The 24,646-nt window shown below is 41.1% G+C and overlaps 1 protein-coding gene across 7 annotated transcripts in view; it reads left to right on the forward strand.

The window, feature by feature from the left end:
- The window catches only part of lrch2 (leucine-rich repeats and calponin homology (CH) domain containing 2), a 106,662-nt gene that overhangs the window by 55,749 nt on the left and 26,267 nt on the right, over positions 1 to 24,646 (forward strand). For 6 of the 7 annotated variants that reach the window (XR_007896068.1, XR_007896067.1, XM_051687494.1 and 3 more), the window contains 3 exons: positions 13,346 to 13,394; positions 17,994 to 18,032; positions 18,165 to 18,305. Coding sequence is in view for 5 of the 7 variants with exons in the window: in XM_051687494.1 (XP_051543454.1) it covers positions 13,346 to 13,394; positions 17,994 to 18,032; positions 18,165 to 18,305 (229 nt within the window). In the remaining 2 variants the exon portion in view is untranslated. The remainder of the gene's footprint in view (positions 1 to 13,345; positions 13,395 to 17,993; positions 18,033 to 18,164; positions 18,306 to 24,646) is intronic. The other variant, XM_051687510.1, reaches the window with a different exon arrangement.

Consider the following 24,646-nt stretch of genomic DNA (forward strand, 5'->3'; position numbering starts at 1 on the left):
TCTATATGTCTATTCCCCACATCGATGACCACCCCATCACCCAAAACACAGATTCTGGAGCAAAACGAAACCCGAGTGCCCAACATGTCACACACAAAACTCTGAACCTTCAACCAAAATTCCTGGATCTCAACACACCACCAAAAAACATGGGTCATGTCTCCATCCTCCAACTGGGATCACCAGCAGGTCGGTGTGTCTTTAAGACCAAGCCTGTACAATCTAGAGTGGGTCCAACAAAATCTATGTAAAATATTGAATTGCATAAGGCACACCCTTGCATCTCTAGATGCAGACTTGACATTTTTTAGAATCCTAGCCCACACTCCCTCCTCCAATACCAAGTTTAAATATTTCCCTCATAATCACTTGATAGAAGTTAAAGCTCCGTCCCCCAGACTCTGAATTAGCAAGGAGTAATACACTGATGCCTCATGACCTTAACAGTAATCACCATTCCCAGAGTATCTGCCTCTTTAGGGGGGTGTATGCTCCTCCCAAAAAGAGTACAGAGCAGGTGGCGCAGCTGTAAATACCTATAAAACTGAGATCTGGGAATCCCAAAATGTTGAACCAAATTTTCAAAAGATCTCAACACTCCACTCTCATATAGGTCACCGAGTGTATTTACCCCCCTCACAATCCACTCTGATCAGCAGAAAGGGGACTTATTAATACATAATTTTGAGTTCTGCCATATGCTCGAGGCAACATTTAAATAAATGTCTGAATCTGGACACTTTTGTCCATACCGAGTGCAAATGCCAGTTTGATAGAAAGGCTTTGCAATGGCGAAATAGGGGGAAGAACTACATGTTCAATACAACAAACAGGGAGGGGCTCTCTCAGGTGGAATTGACCAATGAGCCAAATGTCTGAGACTGAATGCATAATAATAAAACAAATTCTTGGGTAGGCCTAGCCCACCTTTGTCAATCAGCCTATGTAACTTATTGAAATGTAATCTGGGACGCTTACCATTCCAAATGAAGGGCTTCGCTATGCTATCAAATTGCTTGAAATAAGAGAGGGGGACATCTGCAGGGAGAGATTGTAGCAGGTAGTTAAATTTTGGAATATTACAGTTCATTTTAATAACATTAACCTTCCCAATCATCGATAAATGTAATGAAACCCACCTGCCCACATCGCTCAAATCTTTTTATTAAGGGGTCAAAATTAACTAAATCAGACAAATTTGCTGGGAATAAAATACCCAAATACTTAATGCCCTGTTTGGGCCACTGGAAGGCACCTGGCTGAAAAGCTGTTAATGGACAGTACATTGTCAGTGCTAAAGCTTCGGATTTAGACCAACTGACTCTGTATCCTAAGAACTTAGAAAAGGAATTAATAATTCTGTGGAGGCAAGGCATAGATAATATAAATATCATCAACATAAAGCAAAAGCTTATGCACCATACCTCCCACCACCACCCCTGGAAAATCATCTTCCTTTCATATCGCGGCTGCTAATGGTTCCAGGACAAGACAGAACAATAATGGGGAATGAGGGCAACCCTGCCTAGTGCCCCTGTCCAGAGTAAAATAATCTGAAATTAATCCATGTGTTTGTACCGCTGCTACCGGGTGTCTATAAAATAACTTAATCCATCCAATAAAAATATTCCCGAACCTGTATATTTCCAAAATCTTAAAAAGATAATCCCATTCTACCATATCAAATGCCTTTTCGCCGTCAAGTGAGAATATTGATGAAACGCCTAATGTTATCAGAAGAGCTACGGCCCCGAATAAACTGATCTACAGTACTGTGCAAAACTCTTAGTTACATAGAATGCTTCACAAAAACATTTGTCTTAAAATGGTTATTTATATTTTCACCTTTAGTGTGTCAAAAGGAAATATACATTTTAGACTCCCAAACATTTCTTTTGCAAATATAATAGAATAGAATAGAAGAACAGGGAGCCCTGCAACAGATGGCATGGTCCCCACAGAGCCCCCCACTGAATATTGAGTCAGTCTGGGAATACAAGAAGAGACTGAAGCAATTAAGACAGCCGAAATATAACTGTGGCAAATTCTCCAAGAAGCTTGGAACATCCTATCTGCCAACAACCAAGAAAAACTGTGTCCAGGTGTACCTAGGAGAATTGGTGCTGTTTTGAAGGCAAAGGTGGTCACACCAAATATTGATTTAGCTTTTTTTATGTTTACTCGACTTTGTATGATGTTAATTGGTAAATGAAAACTTTTTATGGCATTATTTTTGAAGACATCCTCACTATGCAACATTTTTCCCAAGTGCCTAAAATTTTGCACAGTACTGTATATGTATAAGAGATGTCATAACTTAATCGGTTAGCCAGAATTTTTGACAATATTTTAACGTTTTGCTGGATCAGAGAAATTGGATGGTAACTCTTACACTCGCTTGAATCTTTGTCCTTTTTAAGAATCAGACTGATCCGGGCTTGTGTCATGGTTGGCAGAAGCTTTCCATTCTTAAATGATTCCGTATAAACTTCTAGCAAAATGGAGCCAGTTCTGTAGCATAAGATCTAAAAAATTCAGCAGCAAAGCCATCTGGCCCCGGAGCCTTGCCTGTAGGCAAGGCCTTAATTACCTCGCCATGCTCCTCCAAGGTTATCTCAGAATCAAGAGAATTTTTTGCTCAGTCGTCAGTTTAGGGAGTTCTAATTGTTTCACCAAGTTTCTAATATCTTCAACAGTAGACGAAGATGTGGCACTATAAAGATCAAGATAGAATTCTTTAAAAGCATTATTAATATCAATGGCTGAGGTATATATTTCACCACCAGCGGATTTCACTGAGGGAATGGTGGAAAAAGACTCTCTCTGCTTTATATATCTAGCCAAAAGCTTCCCTGCTTTGTCCTGCCGACTCCAACTGTCTTGCCCTGAATAGCCAAAACTCCACCTTCCACGACAAAATAGTGTTATATCTGTATTTCAATTTGGTCAAATCTCTGAGGCCATCAGACGACATTCGGCACTTCAGCTCTGCCTCTGCACTTTTAATATTCCCTTCCAACTCCACGAGTTCTCGTGCTTTGGATTTTTTGATGAATGAGTCATACTGTATAATCAGACCCCTAAGAACCACCTTAAGTGCCTCCCAAGCCACATCCACAGAGGATACTGAGGACCAGTTGGTCTCCATATTAACATTGATTTCAGCCTTTAACATTTGTTGGAAATCAGGATTTTGCGAAAGGGATACATTAAAGTACCAACTATATGATTTATTTTTCTTCATATGTGGCAACACCTCTAAACTCACCAGGGCATGATCTGAGACTAAGATGTTTCCAATTGAACAATCAACAACAGATAAAATGAGGGACTTAGATATAAAAATATATATATATATATATATATATTCTAGAATAAATCTTATGGATTGATGAAAAAAAAAATTAACCAGATGGGTTCAAAAGTCTCCAAATATCTGTAAGACCAAGATTTTTACACATCCTGTGAAGCGTCAGTGTTGCTCTAGGGGGCTTACACACTTTTGCTTCACTATGATCAAGGACTGATCCGTCTTTATCGGATGATCTCAGAAATTTGGCCAGAATTGATCGGGTCCTGTCTCCCTCAGCGGATCTCCGAGCCGGAACTCTGTGAGCTCGCTCAATTTCCAGCTTGTGGCCTGTTATGTCGAGCAGACTCGGGAAGAGCTCGTCTAGGAATTTCACCATATCACAGCCTTCTTCGTCCTCAGGAATTCCAACAATTCGGACGTTGTTTCGCCAGTTACGATTCTCAAGATCTTCCAACTTTTCCCAAATGCGCTCCAAGTCCATCTTGGTCGCTAGCGGGTTAGCAGCTAATTCCCTCTCCGATGACTCCAGATAATCGATCCGTTTCTCAACATCCACAACTCTTGTAACCAACTCAGTGAATTTCGTCTCCATGGCAGTGATCGAACAACGTATTACAGCAAGATCCTCCAAGTCAGCAACAACCTTTGTCAGCATTACCGACATGTTCGACAGTTGACGCTGAATCTCTTTCACCTCACTGGCCAAATTGAGTCGCGGGCTTTTTGAGGTTTTTGAATTCTTTGACACATTTTCTTCTTAGAACAGTTATGGAACAGGGTGTATCGAATCTCACCGGTTTATGACACAAAAAGCATTAAAACTAGCAAAGTGCGCAGAGCTCGCATTCACGCGTCTGAATCTCGCATGCCGCCACGCGACTCATGGTTGGAACTTCTTAATTATTGCCCTTATGGTGGAAATCGGCATTTTCAATGCTTTAGCTATTTCCTTATAGCCATTTTCCTTTTTTTTTTTAAGTTTCAACAACCTTTTGCCACACATCAGAACTTTTCTTTTTGGTCTTACTTATTGTGATGGATGACTAAGGGAATTTGGCTTGTGTTTTACTTCATATTTATACCCCTCTGAAACAGGAAGCCATGTTCCTAGTCATCCAGGTGTACTAAATACAAATGGGAATATGCCTCAGATATATTTTACTCATAAAAATGTCTAGGGGTGCCAATAATTGTGCCACACATATATTTGACAAAAATATTTGTTTTTTGATAAAACTTGTGTTGTGTTTGCAATTGTTTGATATCCATTAGAGCAGTGGTTCTCAACCTTTTTGACCCCAAGGCTCCCCACTGTCCAAGATAATATTTGAAGGCCCCCTCACCCGAAACTAGATGTGTCTGATTAAAATAATTAATCATGGATAATTTTTGATTCTAGAAATTTCTGAAAGAGTCTGTTTATGATTTGTGGGCATACATATTAAAGTATTGTTAGCATTTTAATTGAGTTGGATTATTTAAATTATTTTAATTGTTCTTATTTTAAATTAATTTTAAGTCATCTTGAGGCCCCCTTGGAAGTGTGCTGAGGCCCCCTAGTGGGTCCCGGCCCCCTGGTTGAGAACCACTGCATTAGATGATATATTTTTGTGAATATTTTGAATGAAAGATCAAAAGGATAAACAATAAAGACATATTTTTCACAGCCTTCTTTGCTCATATTTACCAAGGGTGCCAATATTTTTAGCCACTGGTGACACTCAACAAACTTCATTAAGTAAAAGATAAGCTCTTGACATCACCACAGCTATTAAGTAGGGATGTCCTGATATCATTTTTTTATTTTTTTGAGAACGAATATGAGTACTGATACTTCATTTTTTACTTGCTGATACCGAGTCCGAAACCTGTTTTTTTTGTTTGTTTGTTTTTTTGTTTTTTTTCTGATCTCCATGTCCAGAGTTCATTTCAATTTTATCATCAAAATGGTGTTTAAATAAATGAATTCATTAAAACTTCAATCAAATGAAAATATAACAGTTAATTTTCAACATAATATTATTTTATTTTTTTATCAAATGAAGTGCTAATATACAGAACCTCACAACACAATCCAAAATACAACATTGGAGTTATATTTTGCCAAATAAAGTGCTCCCTAACAGAGTATCACAGATGTTAGATACTGCTTAAGTATAATACAATTACTACTGATTTATTAGTAGTAGTAGTAGTAGTAGTAGTAGTAGTAGTATTGCAGTGAATATTACATAACTTACAGTAGTGATATATTTCTGTCATACTATTTTCATATAAATTTACCTTTAATTTTGACAGAACTTTTATTTAGAAGTGATTCTGTGTTGCTTTGACTAAGAAGCTCTGATGTAATGACGGCAGATTCCCACTCTGGAAAAGCCGGTCGCTACGTGACTCAAAGTGATTATTAAACTGCAAAAGGCTGCTATTTTATTTAATAAGTATGTACTCTTTATGTGCCCCGTGCTACAACGTGAATTTGCACCCTATTTACTGTCATCTGCTACAAATAGAGCATTCAATGCTCATGACAGTGTTTTCCCTGTATGAGCCGAGGAGCCTTAAAAGGTATGAGCAGCCGGCATCAGCACAACACTGTCTCCACACAATCACAAGTGCTCACATTTGAATTGCATGCAAACTATATATTTAGCTCATTATATCCCAGTTTTTGATGTTAAATAATCTCACTAGGACATAACGTGATTTTAATTTGTGTGCTGAATGTTTATGTAATGACGTACATTCGTACGTGAGGTAGTATCGTTTTTGGTACCGGAGCATTTTTACGAGTACGAGTGCCAGTACATGAGTGTTGTATCGGACCCAATACCGATACCAGTATCATTATCAGGACATCCCTACTATTAAGTAACAGTGATGACAAAAACAACAGCACAAAAAAATAGCAAAACAAAATAAATTGCCAGCAACACTAACCTCATTATTTATTTATGATGTAATACATGCTTGGAGCTGGTAAATCTTTGTTCAGACAACTTTGTTAAGTGAGTTGACAAGACAAAAATGCTAGTTAATTCAACTTAAGTATAAGTTGATAGAATCACAACTTAACATGTTAAGTTGGCTGGAAAATTGAGTTGTGTCAACTCAAAAAAGCACTTTGAAATAACTAAATGTCAGAGTCATTCTTTACAGTATGAAGGTTATTATACAGCACTACAAGTGATATTACAGTGCATCCGGAAAGTATTCACAGCGCTTCACTTTTTCCACATTTTGTTATGTTACAGCCTTACTCCAAAATTGATTAAATTCATTATTTTCCTCAAAATTCTACAAACAATACCCCATAATGACAACGTGAAAGAAGTTTGTTTGAAATCTTTGCAAATTTATTAAAAATAATAAATGGAAAAAAAAAATCACATGTACATAAGTATTCACAGCCTTTGCTCAATACTTTGTTGAAGCACCTTTGGCACCAATTACAGCCTCAAGTCTTTTCGGGCGGCCAGCTCTAGGAAGAGTCCTGGTGGTTTCATGTTGTCATTATGGGATATTGTTTGTAGAATTTTGAGGAAAATAATGAATTTAATCCATTTTGGAATAAGGCTGTAACATAACAAAATGTGGAAAAAGTGAAGCGCTGTGAATACTTTCCGGATGCACTGTAGACCATCCGAAATCCATAAAAACAGACCTTCACATGTGCAGATTTACCAAGATTTTTACATTGAGTGTTTCTGGGGTGGAGAACCCACAGGACTAAATCAGATCTTTTGATTGCTGAAACACCCTTATTTGATGGAGAAGAAAACAGACTGGGAGGAGGTGAAAGGGTGGAGAAGGTATAGATATCTGACAGTTGAACAGGTAGCTACAGGTATGCACCTAGACCTATGCTGTTGCATACTTCAATCAGCAAACAGTCAACACTTTCATATCCTTTTCTGTGATCTCTTGGTAACAATAACCTCAGGTACATTAAAGAATCTTACTCTATGCTGTTTACAGTTGCCAAACGACATAGTAACTTGCCAGATAAATTTAGAATGCATGGTCGCAGGTGTGCATTTAAAGCCATGTGGCTCATCCAATCAGATTTTAGAGTTGGGACGATCCATTTCATAAATGTAACTCTTTACTGAACTTTGTTTTCTGTTATCATAATGAAGTTGCCGCCATTTTATAAAAGCAATAAGCCAGTCCTGATGGATTTATTTGGTTATAACTACATTTACTACATTCATGTTTAATGTGTACAGTATTTTGTGTCTGTGACAGACCTGTTATTGTCTGCAGAAATAACTCTCACTTTTAAAAGAATAGTTCACATAAAAATGATAATTCGCTCATCCCTTTACCTTCCTTTATGCCATCTCAAACGTAAATTATTTTCGTTCTTTTTGCGGAACACAAACAAAGATATATATATATATATATATATATATATATATATATATATATATATATATATATATATATATATATAATGAGGTGTTTTATTCATACAATGCAAGTCAGTGTGGTCCACTTCCTTGCGTTTGACGCATGCGCAGAGAGCATGTACTATGGTTGTGCCAGAGCCCGTTTCCCAGGAGGTGCCTTCAAGGTTAGCAAACAAAATGTTACACGGCGGTACACTGGCAAGAAGACCAGACATCTTTATTTTTGAATGGATGTCAATGGAGGTGATGCTTCTGTACGTTGAATAAACTGCTTTTGTGAGAAAACAGCCCATCACTTAATTAATTGACCATCTGTCCGCTAATCTTCAGCATGATTTTTCACTAAAAAAATCCTTCTGGAAAGAACTATGTGTGGAGTTTACTATGATAAAATTTCAGTTTTATAAGAGGACAATTTAGAGACAGGTAGCTGTCTTTTTACGGCTGTACCCATTCAGTTACACCAATCAGCCACAACATTAACACCACCTGCCTAATATTGTGTAGGTCCCCCTCGTGCCACCAAAACAGCGCCAACCCGCATTGCAGAATAGCATTCTGAGATGCTATTCTTCTCACCACAATTGTACAGAGCGGTTATCAGTGTTACCATAGACTTTGTCAGTTCGAACCAGTCTGGCCATTCTCCGTTGACCTCTCTCATCAACAAGGCATTTCCATCCACAGAACTAGATGTTTTTTGTTTTTGGCACCATTCTGAGTAAATTCTAGAGACTGTTGTGCGTGAAAATCCCAGGAGATCAGCAGTTTCAGAAATACTCAAACCAGCTCATCTGGCACCAATAATCATGCCATGCTCCAAATCACTGAGATCACATTTTTTCCCCATTCTGATGGTTGATGTGAACATTAACTGAAGCTCCCAACCCATATCTGCATGATTTTATGTACTGCACTGCTGCCACACAATTGGCTGATTAGAAAATTGCATGGATGATTGTTGGTGCCAGATGGGCTGGTTTGAGTATTTCTGTAACTGGAAATGCCTTTTGTTTTTTGTTTTTTTTTCATTGAAATTTTTTTTAAATTTCACTTTGTTTAGATTTATGATGTAAAAATGAGTATTTTTATAATGGTTTTTATTTTTTTTTTAATTACATTTTTTTTTATTGACAAACATATAACAAAGAAAAAACACAACATATATACATTGAGTCAACATTTAACCCCCATTATTACCCCTCCCCCTCCCCAATCACCAACCCCACCCCGACCCCCAACAAACACCCTTGTCGTCACAAATAGAATACATACACACACACACAAAAAAATAAAAAAATAACCCCGTCAAAAGCCGCCACCCTCCCCATCTCCGCACACCACTCTGGAAATGAGGGAGTCCCATCTGACTTCCATCTCCTTAAAATAATCTGCCTGCCAATCATAATACTGGTCAGGACCCAATTTTTTATGTGTTTGTCCCCCAAATGTATGACCGCCCCATCGCCCAGAGCCTGGGGCAAAACGAAATTCAGGTGCCCAAAACGTCACATATGACACTCTGAACATTCAACCAAAACTCTTGGATCTTAACACACCTCCAAAAAACATGGGTTGTGTCTCCATCTTCTGATTGGCATCGCCAGCAGGTGGGTGTGTCTTTAAGACCAAGCCTATACAATCTAGAGTGGGTCCAAAGAATCTATATAAAATCTTGAATTGCATAAGGCGAACCCTTGCATCTCTAGATGCAGACTTGAAGTTTTTTAGAATCCTATACCACACTCCCTCTTCCAATACCAAGTTTAAATCTTTATTCCATAATCTCTAGAGAGAAGTTGAAGTTCCGTGCCTTAAACTTTGAATTAGCAGGGAGTAATACACTGATGCCTCATGACCTTTTCCAAAAGCAGTAATCACCTCTCCCAGAGTGTCTACCATTTTAGGGGGGTGAATGCTACTCCTAAAAACAATACAGAGCAGGTGGCACAGCTGTAAATACCTATAGAGTTGAGATCTGGGAATCCCAAAATGTTGAACCAAATTTTCAAAAGATCTCAATACTCCACTCTCATATAGGTCACCGAGTGTAATAACCCCCCTCACAATCCAGTCTGACCAGCAGAAAGGGGACTTATTAATACATAATTTAGGGTTCAGCCATATGCTTGAGGCAACATTTAAATAAATGTCCGAATTGAACACTCTGGACACTTCTGTCCATACTGAGTGCAAATGCGAGATAACGGGGTGTAACTTAAACTTTCTGGTTAGTTTGATAGAAAGGCTTTGCAATGGCGAAATAGGGGTAAGATCTTCATGTTCAATACAAAACCAGGGAGGGGCTCTCTCAGGTGGAAGTGACCAGTGAGCCAAATGTCTGAGACCGAACGCATAATAATAAAACAAAATCTTGGGTAGGCCTAGCCCACCTTTGTCAATCGGCCTATGTAATTTACTGAAGTGTAATCTGGGATGTTTACCATTCCAAATTTGCTGGGAATAAAATGCCCAAATACTTAATGCCCTGTTTGGGCCACTGGAAGGCACCTGGCTGGAAAGCCGTTACTGGGCAGTATGCTGTCTGTGCCAAAGCTTCAGATTTACACCAATTGACTTTGTATCCTAAGAACTTGGAAAGTGAATTAATAATTCTGTGGAGGCAAGGCATAGATGTAGTTGGGTCGGAGACAAATAATAAGATGTCATCTGTGTAGAGCAAAAGCTTATGCGCTATACCTCCCTTCACCACCCCTGGAAAATCATCCTCCTTTCTTATAGCAGCTGCTAATGGTTCCAGGGCCAGACAGAACAATAATGCGGAAAGAGGGCAACCCTGCCAGGTGCCCCTATCCAGATTAAAATAATCTGAAATTAATCAATTTGTTTGTACCGCCTCTACTGGGTGTCTATAAAGTAACTTAATCCATCCAATAAAAGTTTTCCCGAACCTGTATATTTCCAAAATCTTAAAAAGATAATCCCATTCTATGCGATTGAAATCTGAAATATTAAAAAAAAAATATTGTGTGTCAAAAACAATATTATAAAGACCACATTTCAACATTAGTGTAACAGTCAAACCCTAAACTTCCCCCCGAACCAAACAAACAGAAAAAAGAAAAATGTGCACATTAACCCCGCGCACGATAGCGCCAACCGGCGTCCATCCTTCTAAATTCAAACAGTCCATGTACGCCTACGAGATTCCCCACGACAACTTTGCCGTCAGAATTGCTCAAGTCCGGTGCTTATATACAAATTTTGTGAGACAGAATTACACAGCAAAAAATAGTCTATAAAACAAACTCCAGCCAATAAGTGGAATAAACGCAAAAAACCCCATCCACATAACTGTCCCAAAGGTGTGTTCTTCCACAGAAAAAGCTCCAGCCGCTTGTTCAGTTCTTCGGGCAGTCAAATGAATGTTCAGTAAGCCAGCCTATTAGGCCGATATGAGTGCAACAAAAGACCCAATCACTCCAATGTCCTGCAAGAGATATTCCACAAAACAAACTCCTGGCCACAGGAGGCATAAGCACCAAAAATGTGCAGATTCCTCCACAAGCTGTCCCGAAGAAATTATATTACACAAAACATACTCCAGCCACTAGGAGGAACCAGCACAAAAAGAAACAAAGAATTCACCCAGCTTCCTCGGGCAGTCGAGTGTATGTTCAGTGAGTCAGGTCCGCTAGGCAGCAACATGAAAATCACCAAATGGCTTACTCACTCCAATGTCTTTATGAAGAACAATGCATGCTGTGGGCATGTAAATTCTCTACAGCCATCCTTAGTATCTATTCTCAGTTTGGCCGGAAACATCAGTGCAAAAGCGACCTTCCGTTGATGTAAGAGATTCTTGCATTCCTTGAATTGATCACGTTTCTCTCTTGTCGAATTCGCAAAGTGTGGGAACAAGAAAATGCTATGGTTCTTCCAAGAATGCTTTCCTTTACATCTCGCCTCGCGTAACACGAGATCTTGATCTCAGAAATTTGGCCAGAATTGATCGGGGCCTGTCTCCCTAAGCTGATCTCCGAACCGGGACCATGTAAGCTTGCTCGATTTCCAGCTTATGGCCTGTTATGTTGAGCAGATTCGGAAAGAGCCCTTCTAGGAATTTTACCATATCTCGGCCTTCTTCATGCTCAGGAATTCCAACAATTTGGACATTGTTTCGTTGATTACGATTCTCCAAATCCTCCTGTTTTTCCCAAATGCGCTGCAAGTCTGTCTTGGTCGTTAGCGGGTTAGCAGCTAATTCCCTCTCTGATGACTCCAAATAATTTATCCGTTTTTCGACATCCCCCATTCTTGTAACCAACTCAGTGAATTTCGTCTCCATGGAAGAGATCAATCGACGTATTACCGCCAGATCCTCCAAGTCTGCCATGACCTTCGCCAGCATTGCAGACATACTCGACAGCTGACTCTGAATTTCTCCCAACGCACTGTTCTGTGGCCCTGTCAGGGGTATCAGCTTGAGCACATAAGTGTCTTTTAATATCTCCAGAGCCCAAGGATTTTGAATTCTTTGACATATTGTCTTCATAAAACAGTTAAGAATCAGGGTGTATCAGATCTCACCAGTTTATGACATAAAAAGTATTAAAAACAAGCAAAGTGTGCAGAGCTCGCCATTCACACATCCGAACCTCGCATGGCTTCACGCAACTCCCTGGAAACGCCTTGTTGATGAGAGAGGTCAACAGAGAATGGCCAGACTGGTGATAAAGTCTACAGTAACTCAGATAACCACTCTGTACAATTGTGGTGAGAAGAATAGCATCTCAGAATGCTATTCTGAGATGCGGGTTTGTGCTGTTTTGGTGGCACGAGGGGGACCATATTAGGCAGGTGGTTTTAATGTTGTGGCTGATCGGTGTATATGGTAACTGCAAACAGTGATTTACTGTCGTAACACTCTGAACATGGTTCATTCCATTATATTGATTGACTTAAAAGACTCATGTGATCTAAGTTGACCGTTATGTTCTCTCCTATGGTAGAGCCACAGAGGCTGGTGTCTCAGTATATAAAAGAATCTCTGGCAGAGCATGTGTATAGCATTGTGCACATGCATGAAGCAAGGGAAGAAGTGTAATTAAGTTTCAAATCATGATCAGCAAGGAGACTGCAGTTGCAAGAGTCAGCCGTAATCTTAATGTGTGTGTGTGTGTGTGTGTGTGTGTGTGTGTGTGTGTGTGTGTGTGTGTGTGTGTGTGTGTGCAGTGCCACCCTCATCATAGATTGGCTATTGCTAAGTGTAGTGTGGATTCTGTTAGGTCTGACTTGTTTGGCTCATTTTAGGGATATAGTAGTAAAAGCAAATAGTAAAATCTAGTAAAACCTGAAGTCACCTACATTGTGGGGAGTACCCAATGATCCCCTTAAAGGAAAAACTTAATAAACATACTAAATAATGTCTTTATGAAAATTTGGAAAGAATATCACATTAGCTCAGTATAAAAGCAATTGACATCTATGGAAAGTTCACAGTGTGTGTGTGCGCGCACACATTTTGCCATGCTCGTGAGTGGTAAATTAAAAAACAAACAATAGAAATCAATTGAAGGTCCTCACATGTATACTGTAGGTGTGTATTGTGTATGTTTTGTCTGTGTGACTCAGTGTCATTTTCTGATCTTCTTCACAGTGCGTCACTAGATGAGGGAAGCAGCTCAGCCTCTGCCCTGAGTGGACAGGTACAAAGATACAAAAAAATGTGTTCATAATTGTAACAAGTTTTTTGGGCAATGGAGGGGACAGGAGGCAACGAAGCAGTGCAGGCAAGGTTTTTATTTCCTTTCACCTCAGGTTCAGGGTAACTTAATGCAGTCTTTACACTCAATCAGATAACAAAAATACTCTTCTTCTGGAACACAAAGTCAGATCATTAGTAAATGTCAAGCTCATACTCTCTCTCCCTCTCTCCTCTTCTCTGGTGAGCTAGTGGCCTTTAAGTGTCCCTCTGCCATCACTATAACAAGAGACAGGTGTTAGAGATAATTACAACCCAGATGACATGCCTTATTGCTCTCTCTCCCGCAGACAGACACACGACCACGTCCCCATCCCCACATATCCCCACTGCCCGACTCAGGCCAGGGCAACATCTGGCCTGCTAACCCCCCCCCCCACCCATTTCTGGAGAGGAAGTCAGCCACAACCATCTGTGCTCCTGGTCTGTGGATCACCTCAAACTTGAACGGCTGAAGTGACAAATACCAATGGTTGATCCACGCATTGGTATCCTTCATGCGGTGGAGCCATTGGAGTGGGGCGTGATCTGAACACAGGGTGAAGGCCCGCACCTGAAGGTAGTAGCGGAGGGTGAGGACGACCCACTTGATCGCCAGACACTCCTTCTCCACGGTGCTGTACTGAGTCTCTCTCAGCGAGAGCTTATGACTAATGTACAGCACCTGTCGCTCCTCCCCCTCCACCTCCTGCAAGAGCACTGCCCCCAGCCCCCTGTCCGATGCATCTGTCTGCAAGTCAGGAGAGTGAAGTCAGGAGCATATAAAAGCGGCCCCCCACAAAGCTCAGACTTTATTTTTAGAAAAGCCTGTTGGCACGTCTCTGTCCACTGGACCGGATCGGGGGCCCCCTTTCTAGTAAGATCAGTCAGCAGGCTGGTGACGTCAGAGTAACTAGGCACAAACCTTCAGTAGTAGCCAGCCAGCCCCAGAAACTGTCTCACCTCCTTTTTGGTTTTGGGCCTCGGACAGGCCGCGATCGCTGTGGTTTTGTCAACCTGGGGACGCACCTGCCCGTGGCCCAAGTGAAACCCCAGATACTGAACTTCCACCCACCCAATTGTGCACTTCTTGGGTTGGCTGTGAGCCCCGCCTGTCGCAGCAATCTCAGGACAGCCCTCAGGTGTTGCATATGCCGCTGCCAGTCATTACTATAGATAATAATATCATCTCAATATGCATCTCATGGACAAAATCATCAGACCTCATACAGCATATGCCGCCGTTTGCAACTTGGCCACGTCTGTGAGCTGCGACGGTGAGAGGTGGTCTCCACAAGGGACCGGGGTGAATTAATTTGGTTTGAGCGTCACCTCTGGCCCGAGCTCAGCCCTCTCGGGGACTACCGTCGCTAGAGCCACAGGGACCGCCTTCCTCCATGCTTTTAGGAGGTTGAGATGGCAAACCTGACGTGCCCCACCCCTATCCATTCGCTTAACCTCATAAGCGAGATCTCTGACTCGCCATGTGACCTCAGAGGGCCCTTGCCACTTGGCGAGTAATTTAGAGCTTGAGGTGGGCAGTAATACAAGCACTTTATCTCCCGGTGCAAATTCCCGTAGTCGAGTGCCCCTGTCGTACAGGTGGCTTTGACATTCCTGAGCTTGGAGCAAATTTTCCTGTGTTAATCGCCCCAAAGTGTGGAGTTTTGCTCTAAGATCAAGAACGTACTAGATTTCAATTTTACTGTTTGAAGGTCCCTCCTCCTAAGCTTCCCGTATGACGTCGAGCACGCTGCATGGCCGACGCCCACACAGTAACTCGAATGGGGAAAACCCTGTGGAGGCTTGCGAGACCTCTCATACTGCAAATAACAGGGGATCGAGCCACTTATCCCAATTCCTGGCGTCCTCGTGTACGAACTTATGAATCATGTTTTTTAAGGTTTTATTAAATCGTTTCACCAACCCATCTGTTTGTGGGTGGTAAACATTGGTGCGAATCGATTTAATACCTAACAATTCATACAGTTCACGTAGTGATCATGACATAAAGGTAGTGCCTTGATCAGTAAGGATTTCTTTTGGAATCTGCACCCGGGAGATTATTCTGATGAGTGCCTCTGCAACACTACATGCTGAGATGTTGCACAGGGGCACTTCTTCCAGATATCGCGTTGCATAGTCCAGCAGAACTAATACAAAGCGATGCCCACGTGCAGTCTGTTCTAACGGCCCAACGAGGTCCATGCCAATTCTTTCGAAGGGGACCTCGATTAGCGGATGAGGGCGCAAGGGCGCTTTTGTGTGGCCGGTGGGTTCACCAACTGACATTCCCGGCATGCCGCACACCATTTGCAAACGTCTCCGTGAATGTAAAAAACGGGCCATTATTCGGTTGAGTGTTTCTCGTGCCCTAAATGGCCAGCCATTGGATTATGGTGAGCCGCCTGAAAGAGGGTTTCCCAACGGCTCTTCGGTACTAACAATTGGGTTGTATTTTCTTTCGTCTGAGTGTCCTGCATCACTCAATACAACCTATCTTTGGTAATAGAAAAATACGGGTATTTTTAGGCCGGACATATCAGACTGGAGTTGTTGACCATCAATTACTTTCACTTGGTCAAACGCGTGCTTGAGAGACTCATCACGTGACTGCTCCAGATGGAAATCCTCCTCATGGAATCCCCTGAGTACTCGAACCCTCTCCCCTGCGTCATCATGATGCGGAGCAGACGTAGACGGCCCTGGCACCGCCTCTCCAGCTATAGTATCGCACGTCACACACAGAGATAACATTTTATAGGAGGTGGGTGAGGTGGGAATTAACCGTGGCCTCTACTCTATGCTTTTTCCCCTGAATAGTATCTCAATAGTAACCACTGGATACCTGTTAATATCCCCATGCACACACCACACACTTACCTGTTTATTTGTGCCCAATGCCCCGTCCTGCACCAAGCGTTGGTGAATGGAGGTTTGAGAAAAGCCTGAATCCACCAAAGCTTGGTATGTATCCCCTTTTAGACTTATCGGTACATGATACGCCCCTGCCCGATCGGGGGCGGCCTGCGGAGCGTCAGGGATCCGGACCAGTGTCACCACATCCATCGCCAAGCACTGATCCTGGAAGTGTCTGGCTTCCCCGCAGCCCCAGCAGACCGGCCCAGGCCTCCCTACATTACTCGTGGGGGTTGACCCGCCAACCTGGGAAGGAGAGCCTCCGGGACAGGAGAAGAGGGAGACACGGGGAAGGACCCCTTAGTCTGGGGATAAGGTTTGGGAGGGGTTCCTCTCCACCTCCGGGGAGCAGGAACAGGACGGGAAGGGGAAGGGCGAGGGGGGGGATGCAGGAGAGAGAAAGAGAGTCTGCTTCACTGCCTCCTGGAAATGCCGCCATGTAGTCCTCTGCCAGCTGGACGGCCTCTTCCAACAAGGGAGCTTGGTGATGAAATGCTCCAGTACCACCAGGTCGATAATGTCCATGGCGAAACCATTTCCGGCAAGCATCCCAGAGCTGTTGGACAAAGGCAAACATTCGGCTATGCCTCCCGAATCTCAGGGATCAGAACCGCTGGCGATTATGTCCCGGACTACGGCCGACCCGCTGCAGGATGGTTTTCTTAAGATCCGGGTAATTGAGGAGGCTGGCGGCGAGAAGTTGTTGGGTTGCTAGCTGCCCCTCCCCGGAGAGTAGTGGCAACTTCCACACCTCTGCAGTCTTCTCGAACAAGTCGAGGTAGGCCTCCGGATCATCATTTGGCCCCAGCTTCATAAGGGTGACAGGGGAAGTGGGCTCTTTTGATCAGGCTCTGGAATATCTGCCAGTCCTCGGCTTGGGCCTGGAGCAAGTGTTGAAATCACTGTTCCTGCTCCAGGCGTAACTCGATGAGGGCATGGTGCCGTGTCTGCTGGATGCTAGCGAGGCGCCCAGTGGTGAAGATTCCATAGCGGCGTGGTCCTCCAAAGTCCTGGGTTTTGTCACCAATGTAACAGTATAAGGACGGGCAAGGAGGAGGCGGGAACCGGACGAAGCATCAAAGTAATATTTTAATGAAAACTTAAACAAAAAGACACAAACACAAATACACACACTGAAGCTGCATGTGGCTCTCTCTCTCCCGAAGTGCCACATCCGGCTCGGCTCTATCCCTCTCCTCGGCTGATTAGCCCAATTGGGGGCCGGCCATGCGCACTCACGGCCTGGCCAAACCCTCCTCCTCGTCATAATAATATACAGTACATACAAATTTGAACCCACAATCACACAACCCTTCCTGAATTGCTTATTTTAACATACCCTTACATCTCCCTTTGATTTATATCAGAATATAATAGCAGCATTTGCAATGTAAAAATCTGAAGTCACAGTGAATGATGAGGGATTAACATGCATTAAGTGTTGAATAATAGGGACTGGCTTAGTCATGTTTCTGACAGGATACAACAGCTCTGTTTGTAGTTAAATGTAAGACAGTGATTCTTTTGTCCATTCCTCAGCGTGTTGTCTGGTTTCTGATTTGTTCACTCATCTGTGTGTTTTCTCTGAATTCCATTATTACTCTTATTTTGTTCTTTTATATTTTATTTTTCTCTATTTCTGAAGGAGACTGATCTCACTGATGAAGATGCAGCTTTCTCTGAGGTCACTCTTCATTTTATTAAATTTTTCCTCATCCTTACTCATTTCTCTATCCCCGCATCATTTTAACCATTAAGAAGCATTTGCACAGTAAACACACAACCATCCAATGTAATATTGTGATTTGTCCCTCAGCCTTCTTCTTCTTGCTCGTTTGATGGAAGTTTGAAATCGGAGAGCAGTGATTCGGAACCAAGATGGCCAGAGGTTCCTCCTGTACTCAACCAGAATGAGGATCGCAGAAGAAACAAGTACCTGAGGAAAGACTATCTGAAGGTGAACACCACACACTACCCATCAAAAGTTTTGAAACATTTGACTGAAATGTTTCTCATGATCTTAAAAATCTTTTGATCTGAAGGCGTATGCTTAAATGTTTGAAATTAGTTTTGTAGACAAAATATGATTGTGCCACCATATTAATTTATTTCATTATAAAACTAAAATTTAATTTAAAAAAAAAGTTTATGAAATTGATGACTTGGACCAAATAATAAAGAAAAGCAGCCAATAAGTGCCCAACATAGATGGGAACTCCTTCAATTCTGTTTAAAAAGCATCCCAGGGTGATACCTTAAGAAGTTTGTTGAGAAAATGTCAAGAGTACATGTCTGCAAATTCTAGGCAAATGCTAAAATATAACAAAGTTTTGATTTATTTTGGATTTTGTTTAGTCACAACATAATTCCCATAGTTCCATTTATGTTATTCCATAGTTTTGATGACTTTACTATTATTCTAAAATGTGAAAAAAAAAAAAAAAAAAAAAAAAAAATTGTAATAAAGAATAAGTGTTTCAAAACGTTTGACCGGTAGTGTATATATATATATATATATATATATATATATATATATATATATATAATATATAATAATCATACACATTTAAAACTATACCCTGAGAGTCCCCCAAAAACGCCAAATAACTGCCCCATTTCCCATCAAACGCTTCCCAGATCCCCAGCCTTCTATATGACACCTCCTGGAAAGCTGCCACCCTCCCCATCTCCGCATCTGAAATGAGGGTGCTCCAGCCGATTTCCATCCCCTTAAAATAATCTGTCTACCTATCATAACACTGGTCAGGACCCAATTTTTTATGTATTTGTCCCCTATATTGATAACCGCCCCATCGCCTAAAATACAAACTCTGGGGCAAAATGAAATTTGAGTGCCCAATACGTCACACATAAAACTCTGAACCTTCAACCAAAATTCTTGGATCTTAACACACCACCAAAAAACATGGGTTATGTCTCCATCTTCTGATTGCCATTGCCAGCAGGTGGGTGTGTCTTTAAGACCAAGCCTATACAATCTAGAGGGGGTCCAGTAGAATCTATGTAAAATCTTGAATTGCATAAGGCACACCCTTGCTTCTCTATATACAGACTTGACGTTTTTTAGAATCCTTGCCCACACTCCCTCCTCCAATACCAACTTTAAATCTTTCTCCCATAATCTCTTGATAGAAGTTAATGCTCCGTCCCCCAGACTCTGAATTAACAAGGAGTAATACACTGATGTCTCATGACCTTTTCCAAAAGCAGTAATCACCACTCTCAGAGTATCTTCCACTTTAGGGGGGGATGTATGCTATTCCCAAAAATAGTACAGAACAGATGGCACAGCTGTAAATACCTAAAGAACTGAGATCTGGGAATCCCAAAATGTTGAACCAAATATTCAATGGATCTCAACACCCCACTCTCTTATAGGTCACCGAGTGTATTGACCTCCCTCACAATCCACTCTGACCAGCAGAAAGGGGACTTATTAATACATAAATTTGGGTTCAGCCATATGCTCAAGGCAACATTTAAATAAATGTCCAAATTAAACACTCTGGACACTTTTGTCCACACCGAGTGCAAATGCGAAATAGGGGCAAGAACTTCATGTTCAATACAAAACTAGGGAGAGCCTCTCTCAGGTGGAAGTGACCAGTGAGCCAAATGTCTGAGACCGAATGCATAATAATAAAACAAAATCTTGGGTAGGCCTAGCTCACCTTTGACAATCGGCCTATGTAACTTATTGAAATGTAATCTGGTACGCATACCATTACAAATGAAGGACTTCGCTATGCTATCAAATTGCTTGAAATAAGAGAGGGGGACATCTACAGGGAGAGATTGTAGCAGATATTTGAATTTTGGAATACAATTCATTTTAATAACATTAACCTTCTCAATCATAGATAAATGTAATGAAGCCCACCTGCCCACATCGCCCACAAAACCTTTTTATTAAGAGGTCAAAATTAACTCTAACTAAATCACACAAATTTGCTGGGAATAAAATACCCAAATACTTAATGCCCTGTTTGGGCCACTGGAAGGCGCCTGGCTGAAAAGCCGTTACTGGGCAGTACGCTGTCAGAGCCAAAGCTTCGGATTTAGACCAACTGACTCTGTATCCCGAGAAATTAGAAAAGGAATTAATAATTCTGTGGAGGCAAGGCATAGGTCTAGTGGGGTCGGAGATGAATAATAAAATATCATCTGCATAAAGCAAAAGCTTATGCGCCATACCTCCTGCCACCACCCCTGGAAAATCATCTTCCTTTCTTATCGTGGCTGCTAATGGTTCCAGTGCAAGACAGAACAATAATGGGGAAAGAGTCAAATATCCAGAGTAAAATAATCTGAAATTAATCCATTTGTTTGTACCGTCACTACCGGGTGTCTATAAAGTTACTTAATCCATCCAATTAAAGTATTCCCGAACCCATATATTTCCAAAATCTTAAAAAGATAATCCCATTCTACCATGTAGGGCTTTACTGGTTGTTTAGATCAGTGTTACTATCAGAAATAATTAATAATTATTTCTGTAGTTATTAATCAATGTTTAAATTAATTAATTGTATCTAACTCATTAAAACCTCATATGGGACTCCAGTAAATGTAGTGCGCTACGTTTAGGAGCGGGTTTGGTTATTAGCAATAATTAATAATTATCAAAGATAATTATTAATTCTAAAAATCAATAGAACATTGATGAGAATCAATGTTAGTTTTTTTTAATCCTTTAAAATCAACACTTATCAAAGATAATCGTTAATTGTTAACATCGATGAAACATTAAAATTAACACTAGCTTATTGATCATTCAAATTCAATCAAAGATAATTATCAATTATCAAAAATTAATGGAATATTAATAAGGATTAACATTGACGGGGCACCACCCTGAAATCAGGGACTAATAACCGAATATTAAAACAGTCTCAATATTAGATTGTTTTCTTAGGAAAATCGACATCCGAAGAATATCGATTTTCGGGAAAAAACACAATGAATGAAGGTTTGAATCCGAGCACTGACATCCCGTCAGCACGACACAGGCGTATGCAAGACAAACCAAAACACTTCTCTTTGTAATATAAACAAAGTTTATTTATGCAGTAATATCAATTAATAATTAATACAATGCAGTCAATAAACTTCCGACTTACAACTACAAACTAAACAGTGATATGATTAGATATGGAAATAAAAATAATCCTATAACACATAAGGTGTGTGTGTGTCAGTGTGGTTAGTGAGAGAGAGAGAGAGAGAGATTATTAAGTGACAGCCCGAAAGCTGATTTCACAATAGCTGGAGATAAAGCAGCCGTGTTCATCACTCAGAGACGCGGTTTTACGAGCGGGGCTCGTAAAAGTCCCTTGTTATTTGACTCTTTAATGGATGAACTCAGTTTGCTGTCTCACCCGCGATGGCGAAAATGCACAACAGTCCAATTTGGTTGGACCACAATACAGCAAAACAAATTTGTGATAATTAATACCCTGAGTATTAATAATGAGCGGACATGGCGGTCCGTAAACTATACAAGCAAAAACCTTGAAACACAAGAATAACACGCTATAATATTCTATCTCTGCCCAGACGTAACCTCTTACTTGAATCGCATGAGGACACAGGTAGAATGTGTTTTCCTCCGTCCTTTAACTTTGACCCGGTTCCTTGAGGCTCGTGTGATGATGAGAGGTCGTTTCCTCGCGCTGTCGGCGGGCGGTATGGCTGTTGATTGTCGGCGGCCGGTACGGCTGTTGATTCTCTGAGGGTGGTACGGCTGTTGATTCTCGGCGGGCTCGGCGGGCTGGCGGAGAACTCAGAAATGTCGACTTGATTGAAGATGGAAGAGAAATCTTTAATCTGTAGGCCAACGGATGAAGATGCGAATTGCTCGGCGGTCTCCTTCGGATCCGTTAGAGTGTTCGGTTGAACACAGAGTAATCTCAACTCGTCCAGCGAGATGGAGATTGTATGGCTACAGTTTCAAGTCGGACATTACTTCCTTATGCCACGAGGCTGCACCGGAGAGCAGCAAAAAGCTACGTCCGTATTCGGTGAACTAAGTCGCTGGAAGCCACTTTGGAAGCATTTCAGAATTATTTGAAGTCCTGATGATGTCATGTTTGAGGGACGTTCTGTTGTGTGCCTCATCCAATAGGAGTTGAGAGCTCGATCCTTTAGAGGGCAAGGCTTCCTGGATCTGTAGTCTGTTTTGGACTCCCTTTGTTTGATTTTGGCGCGATTTTTATCAGTAAGATTTACGACTTAGAAGGTGTGGGCTTAAGTTATGTTTTTACGACTGTGTTAGGCCTGCCTTTGTCTTCTATCTGAATACATGAGGCCCAACAACCATATCAAATGCCTTTTCAGCATCAAGTGAGATGGCAGCAATTGGAGTCTGATGTGGCCACTGACCACATGATATTGATGAAACGCCTAATGTTATCAGAAGAGCTGTGGTCTCGAATAAACCCCACCTGATCTATATGTATAAGAGATGTCATAATCAGTTAGCCAAAATTTTTGACAATATTTTTACCTCTAGCTGGATCAGGGAAATTGGACGGTAACTCATACACTTGCTTGGATCTTTGTCCTTTTTAAGAATCAGACTGATCCGGGCTTGTGTCATGGTTGGTGGAAGCTTTCCATTCTTTAATGATTCCGTATAAACTTCTAACAAAAGTGGAGCCAGTTCTGTAGCATAAGATCTAAAAAATTCAGCGGCAAAGCCGTCTGGCCCCAGAGCCTTGCCTGTAGGCAAGGCATTAATTACCTCGCCAAGCTCCTCCAAGATTATCTCAGAATGAAGAGAATTTATTTGCTCAGTCGTCAGTTTAGGGAGTTCAAATGGTTCCACAAAGTTTCTAATATCTTCATCAGTAAACGAAGACGTGAAACTGTAGAGATTAAGATAGAATTCTTTAAAAGCATTATTAATATCAATGGCTGAGGTAAATATTTTTCCACCAGCAGATTTCACTGAGGGAATGGTAGAAAAAGACTCTCTCTGCTTTATGTATCTAGCCAAAAGCTTTTCTGCTTTGTCTCCCTACTCAAAGTATGACTGTCTTGCCCTGAATAGCCAAAACTCCATCTTCCATGACAAAATAGTATTATATCTGTATTTCAATAGGGTCAGTTCTCTGAGGACATCAGACGACATTCGGTGCATCAGCTCTGCCTCTGCACTTTTAATATTCCCTTCCAACTCCACGAGTTCTCATGCTTTAGATTTTTTGGTGAATGAGGCATACTGTATGATCCGACCCCTAAGAACCACCTTAAGTGCCTCCCAAGCCATGCCCACAGAGTATACTGAGGACCAGTTGGTCTCCATATAAACATTGATTTCAGCCTTTAACATTTGTTGGAATTCAGGATTTTGCAAAAGGGATACATCAAAGTGGCAACTATATGATTTATTTTTCTCTGTATGTGGCAACACCTTTAAACTCACCAGGGTGTGATCTGAGACTAAAATGTTTCCAATTGAGCAATCGACAACAGATGAAATGAGAGACTTAGATATATTAAAAAAAAAATCTATTCTAGAATAAATCTTATGGACTGATGAAAAAAAATGAATAGTCCCTACCAGATGGTTTCAAAAGTCTCCAAATATCTGTAAGACCAAGATTTTTACACATCCTTTGAACCATCAGTGTTGCTCTAGGGGGTTTACACACTTTTGTTTCACTATGATCAAGGACTGAGTCCATCAAAAGTTTAAAGTCTTCTCCCAATATTATATCATGAGGGGTGCCAGCAGCTTGCAACATCCCTTCAAGATCTATAAAAAAGCCCTGATCATCAGCGTTAAGTGCGTAAATATTAGCCAAAATCAACCTTTGCCCCTGAATTTCTGCTAAAACAATAATGACTCTTCCTAATTTATCTTTAACCCTCTGGGGTCTGAGGGTGTTTTGGGCCCTGGAGAAGTTTTGACATGCCTTGACATTTGTGCTTTTTTCAGTTGCTTAAAAACATATTAATGGCTAAAGTCTGATAACACTGTATTCAGCACAAACTGGGCTACAATAATATGTGAACAACAATGTATGTACATGTTTGTATTTTTGAGAAAATAACATTTATGCGTGGTTTTTGAAAAAACTAAAATTTTAAGTCACTGAAATAAGGCCATATAACACATACTAAACATTTGTTCACAAGACTTTTGAGAACTGGATCTTGTAGCCTAGAGTTTTGCTACAAAATTATGTGAAAACCACCCTGATCACTCATTCATACAAAACAATATAGTCATTTAACTTTTGTAAGACACTTTTAGTGTTAGAAAGGCCATAT

Source organism: Myxocyprinus asiaticus, chromosome 4, assembly GCF_019703515.2.
Source record: "Myxocyprinus asiaticus isolate MX2 ecotype Aquarium Trade chromosome 4, UBuf_Myxa_2, whole genome shotgun sequence".
Lineage (NCBI taxonomy): Eukaryota > Metazoa > Chordata > Actinopteri > Cypriniformes > Catostomidae > Myxocyprinus > Myxocyprinus asiaticus.